This window comes from Henckelia pumila, chromosome 4 (assembly GCF_033568475.1).
Source record: "Henckelia pumila isolate YLH828 chromosome 4, ASM3356847v2, whole genome shotgun sequence".
NCBI lineage: Eukaryota > Viridiplantae > Streptophyta > Magnoliopsida > Lamiales > Gesneriaceae > Henckelia > Henckelia pumila.
The window spans coordinates 143,606,718-143,626,606 of NC_133123.1; the positions used below are offsets into that span (position 1 = coordinate 143,606,718).

The following is a 19,889-nucleotide window of genomic DNA, read 5'->3' on the forward strand; positions in this document are numbered from 1 at the left end:
TAACTTCTTAACTACTCCCAGTCACGAGCCTTTACCCAAATTTTGATCTTAACACTGTTTAAAATGCTCAAACCCGGACAGCAAACTTTTTGCCTTTAAAATTCTGCTCTTCCTAAGACTTAATGCCTAAGGCTTAAGGAAAACTCAACCAATTCGAATTCCGCTTGAACATCAATTTTCCTAGCACTTAAGGTATCCACCAGCCCGAGCCTTCACCGAATACAGCCCTTAACCCAGTTGGAATCTCACGCTTCCGGGCAGCAAGGATGCTCCCAGAAATCTACCCAATGCCAACGTCCTAACTCAACCCAGAAATGTGTCGATTTGTTCCATGATCTTCGAACCACTATCCTAGTATCAATGTCAATCCTCTAGGCACCTCCAGCAACTCCTTAACCACCACAGAAATTCCCTAGCTACTGTCCAGCTTCAAACTAACTGAGACGGCCCCTAACCACAGCTTCAAGCTACCCGAGACAGCCCCTAACCACTGCCCCTAACCACTAGCCCTTTCGAACTTGCCTACCTCAGTCCCAATTCAAACTTGCTTGTTCTATTGCTACCACGTGAACTACGTATCAACCGTGGTAGCTCCTAGATCACCAAGCCAATCCACCATCCACAGCACACAGAAACTTACGAAATATTACAGTATAGAATTCAGGAAAAATCGAAAATGCTATCATGATTACAATTGCATTTCAAAGCTTTAAGATCATCCAATCTCAACCTATGAACATTATTAGATCAACTAAAATCAAGAATTTCCAGAAAACCCAACATTAGCCGTGAAGAAAAGAGAGGCAGGGCACGTATGAGCTTTGCATTTTCAAAAATGGGGAGGGCAGCAGCTAACCACAGATTATAACACATAATAATCGAATACAACATGCGAGAAACGAATCCACAATCTTGCCTAGCTAGATTAAACAAGAAATTGAAAATCCCGAGCAGAAAAATGGAGCTGTGGCGTGAGTGAGGCGAGGGGAAAAACGGAAGAGAATCGCTGGTCCCTAGCTCAAACCACCATTCTAGCTTGCTCAGGAACGATTTTGTGGAGGGAAAGGATGGAAAAATCGATGGTCTCCTGTGAAGATTCGTGGGGTAGAGAACTTGCTCAAGAACAGGGGAGGCGGAAATGGTTCAAGCGCGATGAGTGAGTGTGTGTATTGCATGCGTGTGTATGGGTTTAAGTGTTAGGGTTATACTCAACCCTAGGTGAAAATATCAATTAAAGGTTAAAGTGTTAAACTAAGGAAATAATTCGTATTTCTAAATTAATTCGCACCAAAAATACACACTAGAATATCCAATTAAATATAAAAGATCGAATTCGATAGTCCGGAAATTAAAATACTACTCCTCGCAGAAATTTAAAAGAATTAGCTCAAGAGCGCGGGAAAATTAAATTTAAAAGCGACTGACACCGAAAATTTAAAATAATTAATATAAAATTTTAAAATTTAATACCGAGCTAAGCAATTAAATTCCAAAAATTAAAAATTATAAATATTAAAACAGTTTTAGGCATAAAACTCAAATTTTTGGAAAATTCTAGGTGTCACAGTTCCTCCCTCCCTAATACAGAATTTCATCCTCGAAATTCGAGACTCACCAAATAGTTCCGGATAGCGATCTCTGATATCTGCTTCTGCTTCCCAAGTGGCCTCTTCATCCGAATGGTTCTGCCATCTCACCTTGATCATTGGAATCGACTTTTTACGGAGTCTTCTCTCCTGTCTATCCAAAATCCGGATGGGCCTCTCCTCATAGGTCATGTGAGGAGATATCTGAAGTGGTTCCGAACTGAGCACATGGGATGGGTTCGAGATGTACTTCCTCAGCATCGACACATGGAAGACATTATGGACCCCGTCAAGGTTAGGTGGCAAGGCCACCCTATAAGCCAATGCCCCTACCCTATCCAATATCTCGAAGGGTCCTATGAACCTCGGCGCCAACTTTCCTTTCTTCCCAAACCTCATAACTCCCTTCAGTGGCGCTACACAGATGAACACATGATCACCCACCGAGAACTCCAAGTCTCTCCTCCGGTGATCAGCATAACTCTTCTGCCGGCTCTATGCAGTCCTCATCTTGTCACGAATCTTGGCTACAACTTCGGCAATCTATTGAACAATCTCTGGTCCTAACTCCGATTTCTCCCCAATCTCGGTCCACAACACCGGAGATCTACACGGTTTTCCATAGAGTGTCTCGTAAGGCGCCATACCAATGGTGGCTTGAAAGCTGTTGTTATAAGCAAATTCCACCAATGGCAGTCTCGACTCCCAACTGCCTTGAAAGGCAATGGCACAATCTCTCAAAAGATCTTCTAGAATCTGAATCACCCTCTCGGACTGTCCGTCCGTCTGCGGGTGAAAGGCAGTGCTATATAAAGCTTCGTCCCTAAAGCTGCGTGAAGACTCTTCCAAAAAGTTGAAGTAAACCTTGGATCTCTATCAGGCACTATGGAAATAGGGATACCATGTAGTCTGACTATCTCCCGGATATACAAATCTGCATACTGCGTCATCGTGAAGGTCGTCCTCACTGGCAAGAAGTGCGCCGACTTTGTGAGTCGGTCTACTATAACCCAAATAGCATTCTAATTCCTCACTGTCCTCGGCAAACCAACAACGAAGTCCATAGTAATGTTCTCTCATTTCCACTCCGGAATAGGGAGTGGTTTAAGCAATCCTGCAGGCCTCTGATTCTCCGCCTTGAACTGCTGGCATGTCAGGCATTCTGACACAAATCGGTCAATGTCACTCTTCATGCCCGGCCACCAATACAATCGCTGAAGATCCCGATACATCTTCGTACTTCCCGGGTGGATAGAGTACGGTGATGCGTGTGCCTCTGCCATGATAGTAGCTCGCAGAGAGTCACCTACGGGAACCCAAAATCGATCTCTGAACTTTACAATCTCATCTACTACCGAATACAAACCACTATCTTTCTCCTCAGCTCTCTGTCTCCACTTTCTCAGCTGCTCATCATCTGCTTGAGCAACCCTGATACGGTCAAACAATGTGGTCTGTACTGACAAGGCTGACAGTCTAGGAGCCCTACCCTCAGGATAGAACTCCAGTTTGAACCTCTGAATCTCATCTTGCAATGGTCTAGCCACTGACAAGGAAGCAATCACTGCCTTCTTCCGGCTCAGCGCGTCTGCGACCACGTTAGCCTTACCCGGGTGGTAACTGATCTCACAATCGTAGTCCTTCACCAACTATAGCCATCTCTGTTGCCTCATATTCAACTCCATCTGGGTGAAGAAGTACTTGAGGCTCTTATGGTCGGTGAATATCTTACACTTCTCTCCATAGAGATAGTGTCTCCAAATCTTGAGAGCGAACACTACTGCCGCTAACTCCAGGTCATGTGTAGGATAATTCTTCACATGCTCCTTCAACTGCCTAGAAGCATAAGCAATAACCCTATCACGCTGCATAAGAACTGCTCCCAATCCCAACTTGGAAGCATCAGTGTAAACCACGAAATCACCTTGCCCTGATGGCATAGCCAATACTGGCGTTGTCGTAAGAGCTTCCTTCAATACATCAAAGCTTCTTTGACATTCGGAACTCCAAACAAACCTTGCACTCTTCTTGGTTAATGTTGTCAAGGGCACTGCAATGGATGAAAAGCCCTTGATAAACTTCCTGTAATAACCAGCCAATCCAAGAAAACTGTGAATCTATGATGCATTTCTAGGTACTGACCACTCCTTCACAGCTTGAACTTTGGAGGGGTCTACCTCAACACCTCTCTCGGAAATGACATGGCCCAAGAATGCTACTCTCTCCAACCAAAACTCGCATTTGTCGAACTTAGCAAACAGCTTCCGTTCTCGGAGTACCTCTAGAACAGTCCTCAAATGCTGCGAATGCTCCTATCTATCCTTGGAATAAATGAGAATATCGTCAATGAAGACGATTACAAATTGGTCCAAGAACGGCTGGAATACGCGGTTCATAAGATCCATGAAAATCGCTGGTGCGTTCGTCAACCCGAACGGCATCACAAGGAACTCGTAGTGACCATAACGAGTCCTAAAAGCTGTCTTAAACACATCCGATTCTTTCACCCTCAGCTGATGATAACCGGATCGAAGGTCAATCTTTGAAAATACAGAGGCCCCTTGCAACTGATCGAAGAGGTCCTCAATCCTAGGTAGTGGGTACTTGTTCTTCACTGTCACCCCATTCAACTCCCGATAATCTATACACAGCCTTAGGCTTCCGTCCTTCTTCTTCACAAACAGGACCAGTGCACCCCAAGGAGAGAAACTAGGGCGTATGAAACCCTTATCAAGCAACTCTTGAATCTGCTCTTTTAACTCCCTCATTTCCGCAGGAACCAATCTGTACGGTGCCTTAGAAATTTCCACAGTACCGGGTACTAAGTCGATAGAGAACTCCACCTCCCTAACAGTCGGAATGCCTGCAACATCGTCTGGAAATACGTCCTCAAAATCCCTGACAATGTCCACATCTGAAATATCTGGACGTGGTGGCAACTCTGTCAAAGATATACTGGCTAAGAATGCCTCACATCCTTCATGCACCATCTCCTAGCTTGCATAAAAGATATGATCTGTGTCTTCCTCGAACCCCTAGTAGCCTCAAACTGAAACGGCTCTACTCCTTCTGGTCTGACCAATACTGACCTCAGCTGAAAGTCGATCACCACTGCATTCTTAGACATCCAATCCATCCCAAGAATCAAGTCAAACCTGGGCATGGGCAGTACTATCAAGTCTTCAACTACTGGTTGCCCTTGCAATAGGAGTTCAAGATTCCTCACCATTCTCCTAGTGGACAGTTCTTCCCCTGATGGGATGGTCACTGTGAATCCACCAATCTGATCCTCGCACTCAATGCTCCGCTTGCGAGTAAAAGCCTCCGATATGAAAGAATGGGTAGCCCCTGAGTCTAACAAGGCTCTAGTGGCCACACCGGCTACTAAAATTCTACCTGCATTAAAGGTGATTACAACCACGGAAAGATTGAAAAAAAATAAGGCAAGTCCTTCTTAGGTTCATTCTAAGCCAACAAATCTCATAAACAAAATTATTCATCTCTACACGACCAATTAACCCAAAGCATGCATCCTAAAACAAATTCTCATTCCCAAAAGAAAAGCTCAAAACGAACAGTGCAACTAGGAATCAGTTAAATCACCCTTAATTAAATGCTCTAAATATTACCTGTGACGAGCGTGGTATCAGGGTCGGCCTCCTCGGCCTGCATCACAAACACTCTCCCCTGAGTCGGCATGGCGCACAAAGGACAATCTGAAACCACGTGTCCTGGCTTCTTGCATCGATAGCAAACTCCGGCTCCTGCTAGACACTGTCCATGATGAGCACGACGACATTTCGGGCAAACAGGATTCTCCCCAGTCTTGGGAGGAGCGGGTCTTGGTGCTAGCTGTGTTGGAAAACTGGCGAGTTCCCAGACCAATTACGATTGATACCCGGTGCAGCGGAAGTTTAAAAATTTTTCATGGAACGTTTCCATGGTATGGGTATCAACCGTTCATCGATTGAATTACGTGTGTGTAAAATTTAAATAACAATTAAATAAATTTTACCTCAAATCTCGCAACGAGATTAATGGACACCAACAGAACAATTCTGCTCTTGTTGTCTCTCCCTGGAACCGATGAACGCCTTCAATCAGGTCCACGAACAGAGGTTTAATCCCTCTGATAGATTGCACTAGAAAATCTATCAGAAGTTTTCTGCGAAGAGAATACACGAATTTGATTCGTTATTCCTTACTGCGATTCAAAATCACAGACCGGAATTTTCTCGGGCAGAGGGGGAGGGTTCGGCCGATTTGTTGAGAGAGAGGCTAGGGTTCGATTTTTGCTCTGTCTCAAAAATTATGACCTGTTGTGTGTAATTTCTGTACTGAAATAACTTATTTATAATGCAGGCCACTAACACCTTAGGGCCCATTAATCATAAGCTGGGGCCCGACAAGCAAAGCCCACTCGTTCAGAAATTAATATAAAATTCATCGTGACTCCGATTGATGAAACGATTTCACCAATGTGCACAGAAACCATTTCTGCACGTTTTAAAGTCAAAATAAATTTTCCTGAATCCGAATTCAGTGGTTTCCAAAAATGTCCATCCCTATGTCATTTTAGGAAATCCTACTCCCTTACTCTTATTTAAGAAGTCCAACTCCTTAGTTCATTAAATTTAACTCTTTAAATTTAACTATCTCAACGGGGATTAAAACTCCATTACACTGTGTGACCCTCAATGGTTCAGGGATACAGCTAGCCGTGGGCTCACAACTCCTTGTGACTCGGAACAACACTTTCCGACTTGCCCAACGAATCATGGTAAAGCGCCTAGCAACATCGCCCCATGATTCCCTAGGTATCACTGATAGTGCCTACAAGAACCAGTAGATTTTGGTTAGCGTACAGTACGGTCCCTTCATCCATATATCCCGATCGAATCAACAACCATTGGTATATCGAGAGTCGCTCAAGATTCGATAACTATGCAATGCATCTTGAAGATCAAATTAGTGACATCGCATGTGCTACTAAGAAACCATTTCTTAAATCACATCAAGTACTCTGGCCAGAGATTTGTCACACTAATATCTCCTCAGATCGCATAGGATATCCACACTCGCAAGTATGTGGTGAATCCTTGACAACAATGCATTGACTCCTATATGTGTCGTAACTGTACCCAATCTCGACACCTGATGACCCCCTCAGAGTCGGTAAACGAGTCAAAGCACAGTACTAGCATATAGAGTCTCCATGATGTTTCAAGTCGTAAGGACTAATGGTGTACAACCAAAACCGCGGACTTTATCCACTCGATAAGTGATAACCACTTGGAAAGTCCGGATAGGGTAGTTCGACTATTCATCCTATGAATATCCATTTGCATGCTTCGAACATCTCCATGTTCCCTACCAATGAAACGTGGTACTCCGCATCGCAAATGCTAGTCTCAAACTCGAGCGATCCTTATCCTTATTATCGGACGGCTCAATTGACTAGGAACGGTTTTAGAATATACAGTGACTATAAGATGTATTTCATGATAGACATCTCCATGTTCTACCACATCTTACATACACTATAGTATATTCAAGGTCTTTATCAAAACAACAATAGTATATCACAATATAACAATATGAAGTAATATAAAGTCATTGCCATAAAAGTGTAAATAATATTAAACAAAAGATTGTTTATACAAAGAGTCAACAAAGCCCATAGCCACACAGTTGGCTCACTGGGCACCCACTCTTACAATCTCCCACTTGCCCTATAGCCAACTAGTCATACTACGTAGACCCATTGCTTCGCGATGTTTGTCAAACAATGGTCCTGGCAAAGGCTTAGTAAGTGGATCAGCGATATTGTCTGCAGAGGCCACTCGTTCGACACTGATGTCTCCTCTTTCCACAATCTCCCGGATTATGTGGTATTTCCTCAGTACGTGTTTGGATCTTTGATGAGACCTTGGTTCCTTTGCTTGAGCAACGGCACCCGTGTTGTCGCAGTACACCGGGACTGGACCAACAAATTCAGGAATGACGCCCAACTCTTGGACGAAATTCCTCATCCAAACGGCCTCTTTAGCAGCAGCTGATGCTGCAATGTATTCAGCCTCAGTGGTGGAATCCGCTGTGGTGTCCTGTTTGGAACTCTTCCAAGAGACAGCACCGCCATTGAGCATGAACACAAATCCAGAGGTTGACTTCGAGTCATCCACATCACTTTGGAAGCTAGAGTCGGTATAGCCTTCCAGTTTGAGTTCTCGTCCTCCATAAACCATGAACATATTCTTAGTCCTTCGCAAGTACTTAAGAATGTCCTTCACGGCTTTCCAATGCATCTGACCAGGATTAGACTGATATCTGCTCGTGACACTCAGAGCAAATGCTACATCCGGTCTGGTAGATATCATCCCATACATGATACTACCTATAACCCGCATATGGTACATGTGTCATATTCTCTATCTCTGCATCAGTCTTGGGACACATAGACTTGGATAGAGAAACTCCATGACACATGGGTAGATGTCCTCTCTTGGACCCATCCATTGAAAACCGTTTCAATATGGTATCGATGTAGGTTGATTGAGTGAGTCCTATCATTCTCTTAGATCTATCCCTATAGATCTGTATCCCAAGAATGTAGGATGCCTCACCCAAATCCTTCATCGAAAATCTACCTGATAACCATATCTTTGTTGACTGCAACATCCCTACATCATTCCCAATGAGTAGGATGTCATCAACATAAAGTACTAAGAATGTTACCGCATCCTTAACTACTTTCTTGTACACGCAAGGTTCCTCCGGGTTCTTGATGAAACCAAAATCTTTTATTGTTTCATCAAATTTCTGGTTCCAACTTCTTGATGCTTGTTTTAGACCATAAATTGATCTCTGAAGCTTGCATACCTTATGCTCGCTTCCCATGGATGTGAACCCCTCAGGCTGCTTCATATAGATTTCTTCCTTAATGTCTCCATTAAGAAAAGCAGCAGTCTTCACATCCATCTGCCATATCTCATAGTCATACCATGCAGCTATGGCAATTAGGATTCTTATGGACTTGAACATTGCGACTGGTGAAAAGGTTTCATCATAGTCAACTCCTTGCCTTTGAGTATAACCTTTCGCCACCAATCGCGCCTTGTAAGTCAATATCTTACCATCAGGCCCAAGCTTTCTTTTGTAGATCCATTTACACCCTATTGGAACAATTCCATCGGGAGGATCCACTAAAGACCAGACTTGGTTAGTATGCATCGAATCCAATTCAGACTGCATAGCTTCAAGCCATAAATTCGAATCCGCATCAGAAATTGCTTCCTTGAAGCTTCTTGGATCACATCCAATGTCGGGTTCATCTTGACCCTCTTCAAGAAGAAGACCATATCGAACTGGAGGTCTAGAAGTCCTCTCGGATCTTCTAGGTGCAGGCGTGTCCAGCAATGGTTCCTGAGGTGTGGGATCGTTATTTTGTATTTCGGGTTCTTCTCGAACTTCTTCGAGTTCCATCATCTCGCCTTTCTTATCCAATAAGAACTCCTTCTCCAAGAAGGTGGCATTCCGTGAAACAAACACCTTTGTTTCAGCAGGATAATAGAAATAATATCCGATTGAATTCTTCGGATACCCCACAAAATAACACAAGCTGGATCGACTATCCAACTTATCTCCCACTGTCCGCTTCACGTAAGCAGGACATCCCCAAATCCTCAAGTACGAATACTTAGGAGCTTTGCCATTCCATAACTCGTATGGTGTTTTGTCCACTGCTTTAGTGTGGACGTTATTCAACAACAATACCGCCGTTTCAAGCGCATAGCCCCAAAACGAAGGTGGAAGCTCAGTGAAGCTCATCATGGATCGAACCATGTCCAACAAAGTTCGATTACGACGCTCCGATACACCATTAAGCTGTGGTGTCATAGGAGGAGTCCACTGAGAGAGAATCCCATTCTCTTTTAGATAGTCCAAAAACTCGGTACTCAAGTATTCTCCACCTCGATCCGATCGAAGTGCTTTAATACTTTTACCTAGCTTGTTTTCTACTTCAGCCTTGAATTCTTTGAACTTTTCAAATGCTTCAGACTTATATTTCATTAAATATAAATACCCATACCTTGAATAATCATCAGTAAAGGTAATGAAGTAGGTGTGGCCATGTTGAGTCCCTACTCTAAATGGACCACAAACATCTGTATGGATCAAATCCAACAGATTCTGACTACGCTCAGGTTTCCCCTTAAAAGGAGATTTAGTCATTTTTCCTTTTAGGCAGGATTCACAAGTAGGTAGAGAGTTAATATCAGACATATCAAACATGCCCTCTCCCACTAGCTTGTTCATCCTCCTTGAGGAAATATGACCTAGTCTAGCGTGCCAAAGGTTTGCCGGGTTTTGACTATCGATTTTCCTTTTGTTTGTTGTCGCCGGTTTGTCAATACAATTCAATGGAACGTCTTTTAGTTTTAAATTGTATAGATCGTTTTCAAGTTGTCCATTTCCAATTAAACATTCGTTCTTGTAAATATTGCAAATCCCATTCACAAAATTACAAGAATAACCATCTCTATCAAGCATAGAAATAGAAATAATGTTTTTAATTAAATCTGGCACAAATAAAACATCTCTCAACAATAATTTAAAACCATTCTGCAAAATCAAACATCTCCAATGGCCGTAGCTTCAACTCTGGAACCATTCCCGAGCCTCAGCTGGGTCTCACCCATTCTAAGCCTGCGACTTCTTGTCATCACCTGCAAATCATTGCAAATGTGAGATCCACATCCGGTATCCAATACCCAAGAAGTTGTATTAAGTGACATGTTTATTTCGATATAGAACATACCCTTTGCAGTTCCTAACTGCTCAAGATACTCCTTGCAGTTGCGCTTCCAATGACCCGGCTTCTTGTAGTAATGGCAAACATCCTTGGATTTTCCATTGTTTGAAGCCTTTGTCTTTTGCTTCTTCTCGGGTTCCACTTTCTTGGGTGGGGCAGAACGTTTCTTGCCCTTCATACTTGGCCCCTTCTTAGCAGAAGATGAGGAGCCCACCAAGAAAGCTGGCTTATCCTTCTTAAGTGTGGATTCATATGTAACGAGCATATTGACCATCTCTTCAAGGGTGGCCTCTATCTTGTTCATATTAAAATTTATCACGAATCCATCAAATGAAGAAGGAAGAGATAGAAGCAGCAAGTCCACATTGAGTTCATGCTCCAACACCAAATCAAGGGTCGCTAACTTCTGTATGAGCCAAATCACTCGTACCCCATGATCACGGACCGAAGTCCCTTCACGCATGCGGCACGTCATCAACTCCTTAACAGTAGAGAACCTTTCAGCCCTCGACTGAGCCCCAAAAAGTTCCTTGAGTTGCGTGTGAATGTCAGCAGCATTCACCGTGTCCTCAAATCGCCTCTGGAGTTCATCAGACATCGAGGCTTGCATATAGCATTTGGTCTTGATGTCATGGTCACACCATGCATCAAGTTTGGCCAATTCCTCCGGACTTATGTCAGCTGGTGCTTCCTTCGGAGGTGCTTTCTCTAACACGTAGAGCATTTTCTCCGAAGTTAAGACAATCTTCAACTTCCGGAACCATTCCGTATAGTTGGCGCCAGTCAGCTTGTTTTGTTCGAGGATCGAGAATAAAGGATTTCGCGAATTCATTGTATGAAATACTGAAAAGGAAAACAGACATATATCAATGATTGTTTAACAATTTACTAAGACATAAAATAGGCGAATTTAATTTTATGAATCTCACTCCCACTATTTTAACGATTTCACCACCCTCTAGTGAAAACGGGAAACTTTTTCCTTAGTGAGAACATGGAGTCCAATTGACAAACTTATGGTCCCGAATAATATCAGCCAACCATAATTCTCAAAAGGTAGAGCCCAATTGCTTCCAAAGCAACCCCCATGTGTTTACCTCATGTCCAATAAGGGCCCAATAATATGACGCCGTTTAAAGTGACATGTCAAGATGACCCATCAATATTAAGTTGTGATGGACGGTCGCCATGTGGATCCCCAATAATATGAGCCGATCCCATGGGAGTTCCACCCAACTTACAACATTTGTCGATCCAATGTACAGCTTTCCGACGGACGGGCCCCCCCAATAATATGAGCCGGACCGTATCCGCGGGTAGCATCACATACATTGACCGTTGATGGAAGGTAGGAACATTTAAACAATATTTAAATTTCCTTTATTTATCTTGATATAAATTTTAAATCATATTTAAAATGAGGGATTTTATTTATAAAAATATTTGTCTCATCATATTTAATTTATTGCATGCATTGCCGGATTCACGCAATTTATGTCTAAACATGCATACAATCATAATATCACATATTATATAGGATGATCGATTCCATTTCTAATTGACCCGTGGTTGCCAATCACGGGTCTTAGTCCAATCCTAGGTAATATGCAGTATGCAAATGCAATCCTATTACATATGCTTCCAATTTACATTTCTTCAGTCTTCATTGTCTGCTGGGCCCACCATCTTCAAATCTTGATCTCCCACTAAATCTAATGTATTTACAATAAATAACAATGACAAGTAGGGGATACATTTTTAGGGGGTGGGAACGGGCTATAAACCAAGCCCACTTTTATTACATATGACATTCATATCGGGCCATAAACCAGGCCCATTAATAAAACCAACAACAATAAAGACAAAATGTAAATTCCTAACATACACCTACAAAATTGGTCATGGCAATCGATCATCCTTATCCAATAACATTTAATTCAAAATTAATTTATTGGATAACATGCTGTGGCAATTTTAAATTTAAACAAGATAAAATCATATTTTATATATAAAATCACATTTCACATATAAAATCATATTTTATCTCCATATCAAATAAAATCATATTTTATCTATAAAATCCAATTTTACAAATAAAATCATATTTTACTCAATATATCATAAGATCATATCTTATCATCAATTGTACCAAAATAATTGATTTCAAAATTCAATTTACGGATAAAATATTAAAATTTTCCAAAAATTCAAATTTATCCAAAATCAATTTTAAAATTTACGGACTCGAACAATTCGATCCGAAATCTCGTGAACCAATCAAAAACAATTTTTGACCGGACCAAAAATAAAATTTTAACATATTAAAATTAATTTTTAATAAAATATTAATTTTTCCCGCGGGCCACCCGGGACACTCCCGGGTTGGCCCGCACCCGGGGCGCGGGCCGGGGCAGCCCGGCTGCCCCCTTAGGGCAGCAACGCTTGCTGCCCTGGCGGCGCCTGGCGCTGCCCTGCGCAGCGCACAGCGCTGCCCTGGGCAGCGCCGTGCGCCGCCCTGGGCGGCGACGGTCGCCGCCCTGGGCGGCGCCGTGCGCCCCCTTTGGGCGGCGCCGTGCGCCGCCCCTGGGGGCAGCGACCATCGCTGCCCCTTCCGGGCAGCGATCCAATCGCTGCCCGGGTTTCGCCCCCGGAAAAAAAAAAAAATTTTTATTAAAAATATTTATTTTGTTTCAAAAACCGAGACTCAAAAATTTTGTACAATTGATTAATTCAATCGATTGATCTGAGCAACCTGGCTCTGATACCACTGTTGGAAAACTGGCGAGTTCCCAGACCAATTACGATTGATACCCGGTGCAGCGGAAGTTTAAAAATTTTTCATGGAACGTTTCCATGGTATGGGTATCAACCGTTCATCGATTGAATTACGTGTGTGTAAAATTTAAATAACAATTAAATAAATTTTACCTCAAATCTCGCAACGAGATTAATGGACACCAACAGAACAATTCTGCTCTTGTTGTCTCTCCCTGGAACCGATGAACGCCTTCAATCAGGTCCACGAACAGAGGTTTAATCCCTCTGATAGATTGCACTAGAAAATCTATCAGAAGTTTTCTGCGAAGAGAATACACGAATTTGATTCGTTATTCCTTAATGCGATTCAAAATCACAGACCGGAATTTTCTCGGGCAGAGGGGGAGGGTTCGGCCGATTTGTTGAGAGAGAGGCTAGGGTTCGATTTTTGCTCTGTCTCAAAAATTATGACCTGTTGTGTGTAATTTCTGTACTGAAATAACTTATTTATAATGCAGGCCACTAACACCTTAGGGCCCATTAATCATAAGCTGGGGCCCGACAAGCAAAGCCCACTCGTTCAGAAATTAATATAAAATTCATCGTGACTCCGATTGATGAAACGATTTCACCAATGTGCACAGAAACCATTTCTGCACGTTTTAAAGTCAAAATAAATTTTCCTGAATCCGAATTCAGTGGTTTCCAAAAATGTCCATCCCTATGTCATTTTAGGAAATCCTACTCCCTTACTCTTATTTAAGAAGTCCAACTCCTTAGTTCATTAAATTTAACTCTTTAAATTTAACTATCTCAACGGGGATTAAAACTCCATTACACTGTGTGACCCTCAATGGTTCAGGGATACAGCTAGCCGTGGGCTCACAACTCCTTGTGACTCGGAACAACACTTTCCGACTTGCCCAACGAATCATGGTAAAGCGCCTAGCAACATCGCCCCATGATTCCCTAGGTATCACTGATAGTGCCTACAAGAACCAGTAGATTTTGGTTAGCGTACAGTACGGTCCCTTCATCCATATATCCCGATCGAATCAACAACCATTGGTATATCGAGAGTCGCTCAAGATTCGATAACTATGCAATGCATCTTGAAGATCAAATTAGTGACATCGCATGTGCTACTAAGAAACCATTTCTTAAATCACATCAAGTACTCTGGCCAGAGATTTGTCACACTAATATCTCCTCAGATCGCATAGGATATCCACACTCGCAAGTATGTGGTGAATCCTTGACAACAATGCATTGACTCCTATATGTGTCGTAACTGTACCCAATCTCGACACCTGATGACCCCCTCAGAGTCGGTAAACGAGTCAAAGCACAGTACTAGCATATAGAGTCTCCATGATGTTTCAAGTCGTAAGGACTAATGGTGTACAACCAAAACCGCGGACTTTATCCACTCGATAAGTGATAACCACTTGGAAAGTCCGGATAGGGTAGTTCGACTATTCATCCTATGAATATCCATTTGCATGCTTCGAACATCTCCATGTTCCCTACCAATGAAACGTGGTACTCCGCATCGCAAATGCTAGTCTCAAACTCGAGCGATCCTTATCCTTATTATCGGACGGCTCAATTGACTAGGAACGGTTTTAGAATATACAGTGACTATAAGATGTATTTCATGATAGACATCTCCATGTTCTACCACATCTTACATACACTATAGTATATTCAAGGTCTTTATCAAAACAACAATAGTATATCACAATATAACAATATGAAGTAATATAAAGTCATTGCCATAAAAGTGTAAATAATATTAAACAAAAGATTGTTTATACAAAGAGTCAACAAAGCCCATAGCCACACAGTTGGCTCACTGGGCACCCACTCTTACAAGCTGACCCTGGGGTCGCTGAACATGATGCCCCTGGGGCCTATGGGCTAGATGCCCCTGAGGTTTGAAGTGCCCCTGCTGACGCTGCGACCCAGTAAACGGCCTCTTCCTGTGGTGCTGCTGCGGACCATGAGATGGGAGTGGCCTCTTACTCTGCGCCTCAGCAATGATGTCCTTCAGAGTCTGCTCCGACCTCAAAGCTCGTCTGAGCGCCGATGCATAGTCAGCTGGCTCTGCCATGAGCACATCTTGTCGGATAGTGGGTCGTAACCCAACAATGAAGTGCTGGAGCTTCTCCGCCTTATCGTCCCCAATCAAAGGCACAAAGTGGCAACCTCGCTCAAATTTCACCACAAACTCAGCCACCGATAAGTCTCCCTGTCGCAGACTCAAAAACTCCGTCTTCAAACGGGCTCTCACATCAGCAGTGAAATACTTCTCAAAGAAGAGTCTCCTAAACTCAGCCCAAGGCAGGGTAGTTGTGTCTACTGTCTTCTCCACTCCCTCCCACCAGAGGGCAGCATCATCCTGGAGATGAAAGACAGCACAACGGACTCGATCCGGATCTCCCAACTACATATAATGGAAGATCACCTCAAGTGAACGGATCCATCCCTCCGCTACCAGTGGATCAGTGGTGCCAGCAAAGTCCTTCGGATTCATCTTCCTGAACTGCTCATAAACAGTCCCAAGTCCAGGCCTCGGAGCGTCCACATGTTGCTCTAGGATATGGGCTAAGCCCGCTAGCACCTGTGTCCCAACATCTCCAGCTGGTGGAAGTAGCGGAGGAGGAGGTGGCGGCAGTGGATGTGGGGGACGTCCACGACGAGCGGCCATCTGTACGCAAGTTCAAATTCCCACAATCAAGTTTCATGCCTTAGAAAAAGGTTTTCTTTAAACTTTTACAAGCTCGAAAATTAAAAGGATAAGCGGAAATGAACTTAAACAAATAGTAATTAAATGCACTTAAATCTTACAGACTTTGAGGCGAGATCCCTTTGAGTTTCGGCAACCGGTAGTAGGCACAGACCCAACCAAGACCGAGGCTCTGATACCAACTGAGACGACTAGCTACTAATACTCAAATAAATAGAAAATAATAATACGCGGATTTTCTAAATAATTAAAAATTTCTAAAAATTTCGGCATGACCCGTCTGTTTTTAGAACAACCAACAACACAGACAGCAGGTCAAAATATCTTAAATAACGACTCTCAACATTCAACAAGTATCAAAACTAGCAACATGACATTAACGTGTCACACCGGGGCAACCACAAGCAAAAGCGATAAAAGACAATGTTCCTAAGTAGGGAATCACATCCTGCTACCAATAAAAACGAGAAAGTAGAAGTATAAATTTATTATAGACTCTTAGACAGAAATGACACAGCGGAAAAATAAATGGAGCCACGGTCACAGGCCTGCACCTCTGGGAACCTCACCCATGGAATCCTGCCCCTTAGTCCACTTATACTCGTCCTCACCTAAAAGGAAGAAAGAAGTGGGGTGAGTCTAAAAGACCCAGCAAGATCATGGGGGGGGGGGGGGGGGGGGGGGATAACGAGTACTAAATAACTACAAGCACACACAGAATTCAAAATAGTGCGTAGTAAAATAATCGTTAGTGCCCCTGAACTTAAAAAGTAATGAACATGAATAAAGAATAAATGCATGAAAATGACATGTGCAAGAATAAGTCAAATAACTCAATAAATAGCATAAAATGTACTAAACATGGTCATATGAATTTTTGAGTGAACTCCGATCCATGAATTGTGACTCTGTAATTGCGATCATGATCATGGCTATAGTGCACAATGCCTCAAGGAGGTTGAGATGAAACCCAACCCGTACTTGCCCTATTGTTAAGGGAGACCAGAATAGCTCCGACCCCACACGAACACATGCTAAGGTAAGGAAACCCATAATAAATTGGTAAGGGAGGCCAAAACGTCTTTCAGCCCCACACGAACACATGAATATGTAGTCACAACTATCTCACTTTGTTCAAAAATGTATCTTTTCCTTTATCGAATTTTAAGACTTAGCATGCACATGATGATGTAAGGTCTATGAAGATAATGACTTAATGAACATGCAAAGGACTCGATGGTGAATGACTGGAATGGTGATGTAGGGGAGTTCCAAGGGCGGGAATCTAATCGATGATTAAAAGTACTTAGGTAAATGGAGCGATACACCCTAAAAGCTTACCACTCACTCCCTTCTTGCCAAAAGAAACTCCGCTCGAAACAGCAAAATCCTAACTTCTTAACTACTCCCAGTCACGAGCCTTTACCCAAATTTTGATCTTAACACTGTTTAAAATGCTCAAACCCGGACAGCAAGCTTTTTGCCTTTGAAATTCTGCTCTTCCTAAGACTTAAGGCCTAAGGCTAAAGGAAAACTCAACCAATTCGAATTCCGCTCGAAACATCAATTTCCATAGCACTTAAGGTATCCACCAGCCCCGAGCCTTCATCGAATACAGCCCTTAACCCAGTTGGAATCTCACGCTTCCGGGCAGCAAGGATGCTCCCAAAAATCTACCCAATGCCAACGTCCTAACTCAACCCAGAAATGTGTTGATTTGTTCCAAGATCTTCGAACCACTATCCTAGTATCAATGTCAATCCTCTAGGCACCTCCAGCAACTCCTTAACTGCCACAAAAATTCCCTAGCTGCTTTCCAGCTTCAAACTAACCGAGACGGCCCCTAACCACAGCTTCAAGCTACCCGAGACAGCCCCTAACCACTGCCCCTAACCACTGGCCCTTTTGAACTTGCCCACCTCAGTCCCAATTCAAACTTGCTCGTTCTATTGCTACCACGTGAACTACGTATCAACCGTGGTAGCTCCTAGATCACCAAGTCAATCCACCATCCACAGCACACAGAAACTTACGAAATATTACAGTATAGAATTCAGGAAAAATCGAAAATGCTAGCATGATTACAATTGCATTTCAAATCTTTAAGATCATCCAATCTCAACCTATGAACATTATTAGATCAACTAAAATCAAGAATTTCCAGAAAACCCAACATTAGCCGTGAAGAAAAAAGAGGCAGGGCACGTATGAGCTTTGCATTTTCAAAAATGGGGAGGGCAGCAGCTAACCATAGATTATAACACATAATAATCGAATACAACATGCGAGAAACGAATCCACAATCTTGCCTAGCTAGATTAAACAATAAATTGAAAATCCTGAGCAGAAAAATGGAGTTGTGGCGTGAGTGAGGCGAGGGGAAAAATGGAAGAGAATCGCTGGTCCCGAGCTCAAACCACCATTCTAGCTTGCTCAGGAACGATTTTGTGGAGGGAAAGGATGGAAAAATTGATGGTCTCCTGTGAAGATGCGTGGGGCAGAGAACTCGCTCAAGAACAGGGGAGGCGGAAATGGTTCAAGCGCGATGAGTGAGTGCGTGTATTGCGTGCGTGTGTGTGGGTTTAAGTGTTAGGGTTATACTCAACCTAGGTGAAAATATCAATTAAAGGTTAAAGTGTTAAACTAAGGAAATAATTAGTATTTCTAAATTAATTCGCACCAAAAATACACACTAGAATATCCAATTAAATATAAAAGATCGAATTCGATAGCTCGGAAATTAAAATACTACTTCTCGCAGAAATTTAAAAGAATTAGCTCAAGAGCGCGGGAAAATTAAATTTAAAAGCGACTGACACCGAAAATTTAAAATAATTAAATAAGATAAAAGTTTAAAATTTAATACCGAGCTAAGCAATTAAATTCCGAAAATTAAAAATTATAAATATTAAAATAGGTTTAGGCATAAAACTCACATTTTTGGAAAATTCTAGGCGTCACACGTTTCCACTCCCTCGAATTGACTTGTTAGTCGATTCGACAGCAGGATGCGAGCTGCTCACTTTTCTTGATGCGTATCAAGGATACAATCAGATTGGTCTAGCACCAGAAGACCAAGAAAAAGCAAGTTTCATCACCGATAGGGGGATTTATTGCTATGATGTTATGCCGTTTGGGCTGAAGAATGCTAGAGCTACCTATCAACATCTGGTAAATACCATGTTCAAACGTTTGATCGGACATAACATGGAAGTTTATATAGACGACATGCTCGTCAAAAGTACCCAAGCATCTAATCACTTGAAAGATCTTGGGGAATTCTTCAGTATACTCAGAAAATACAGGATGAAACTCAATCCGGACAAATGCATTTTTGGCATACGAGGAGGCAAATTCCTTGGTTACATGGTGTCAGAACGAGGAATAGAGGCCAACCCTGAAAAAATTAAAGCAATTTTGAACATGAATCCTCCGAAAAGTGTGAAAGGCATCCAGGAACTAATAGGATGTTTGGCCGCCCTCAACGGGTTTATTTCAAGATCTGCAGACAAGGGGTTACCATTCTTTAAACTGATGAGGAGTGGAAAAGGTTTTTGATCAGAAGAATGTCAGCAAGCATTTGACGAGTTGAAAAGACATCTGACATCTCCTCCATTGTTGGTAATACCAAAGGAGGGTGACACCCTGCTGATTTATCTAGCAATATCTGCGGAGGCGGTAAGTGCAGTATTGGTATCTGAAGTAGGACGTGAGCACAAACCAGTGTACTATATCAGCCGAACTTTACACGGAGCAGAATTAAGATATACAAAGATCGAGAAACTGGCACTGACTTTGGTAACTGCAGCAAGAAAACTACGTCCTTACTTTCAGTCTCATCCAATAATTGTACTCACCAATCATCCTCTCAAACAAATTATCTCGAGTCCTGATGCATCAGGAAGAATGGTTAAGTGGGCTGTCGAATTGAGCCAATATGGAATTGAATATCGCCCGCGTCCAGCGATTAAAGCAAAAATTCTGG

The 19,889-nt window shown here is 42.5% G+C and overlaps 1 protein-coding gene across 1 annotated transcript; it reads right to left on the reverse strand.

The window, feature by feature from the left end:
• Positions 1 to 2,662: 2,662 nt before the first annotated feature.
• LOC140861951 (uncharacterized) lies at positions 2,663 to 15,865 on the reverse strand. Its single transcript, XM_073264952.1, has 10 exons — positions 15,623 to 15,865; positions 15,029 to 15,406; positions 5,216 to 5,438; positions 4,666 to 4,982; positions 4,430 to 4,579; positions 4,191 to 4,295; positions 3,729 to 3,898; positions 3,363 to 3,668; positions 2,893 to 3,206; positions 2,663 to 2,748 (listed from the first exon to the last, which is right to left on the reverse strand). Exons 1-10 carry the CDS (start codon positions 15,863 to 15,865, stop codon positions 2,663 to 2,665), a joined length of 2,292 nt encoding a protein of 763 aa, XP_073121053.1.
• Positions 15,866 to 19,889: the final 4,024 nt, after the last annotated feature.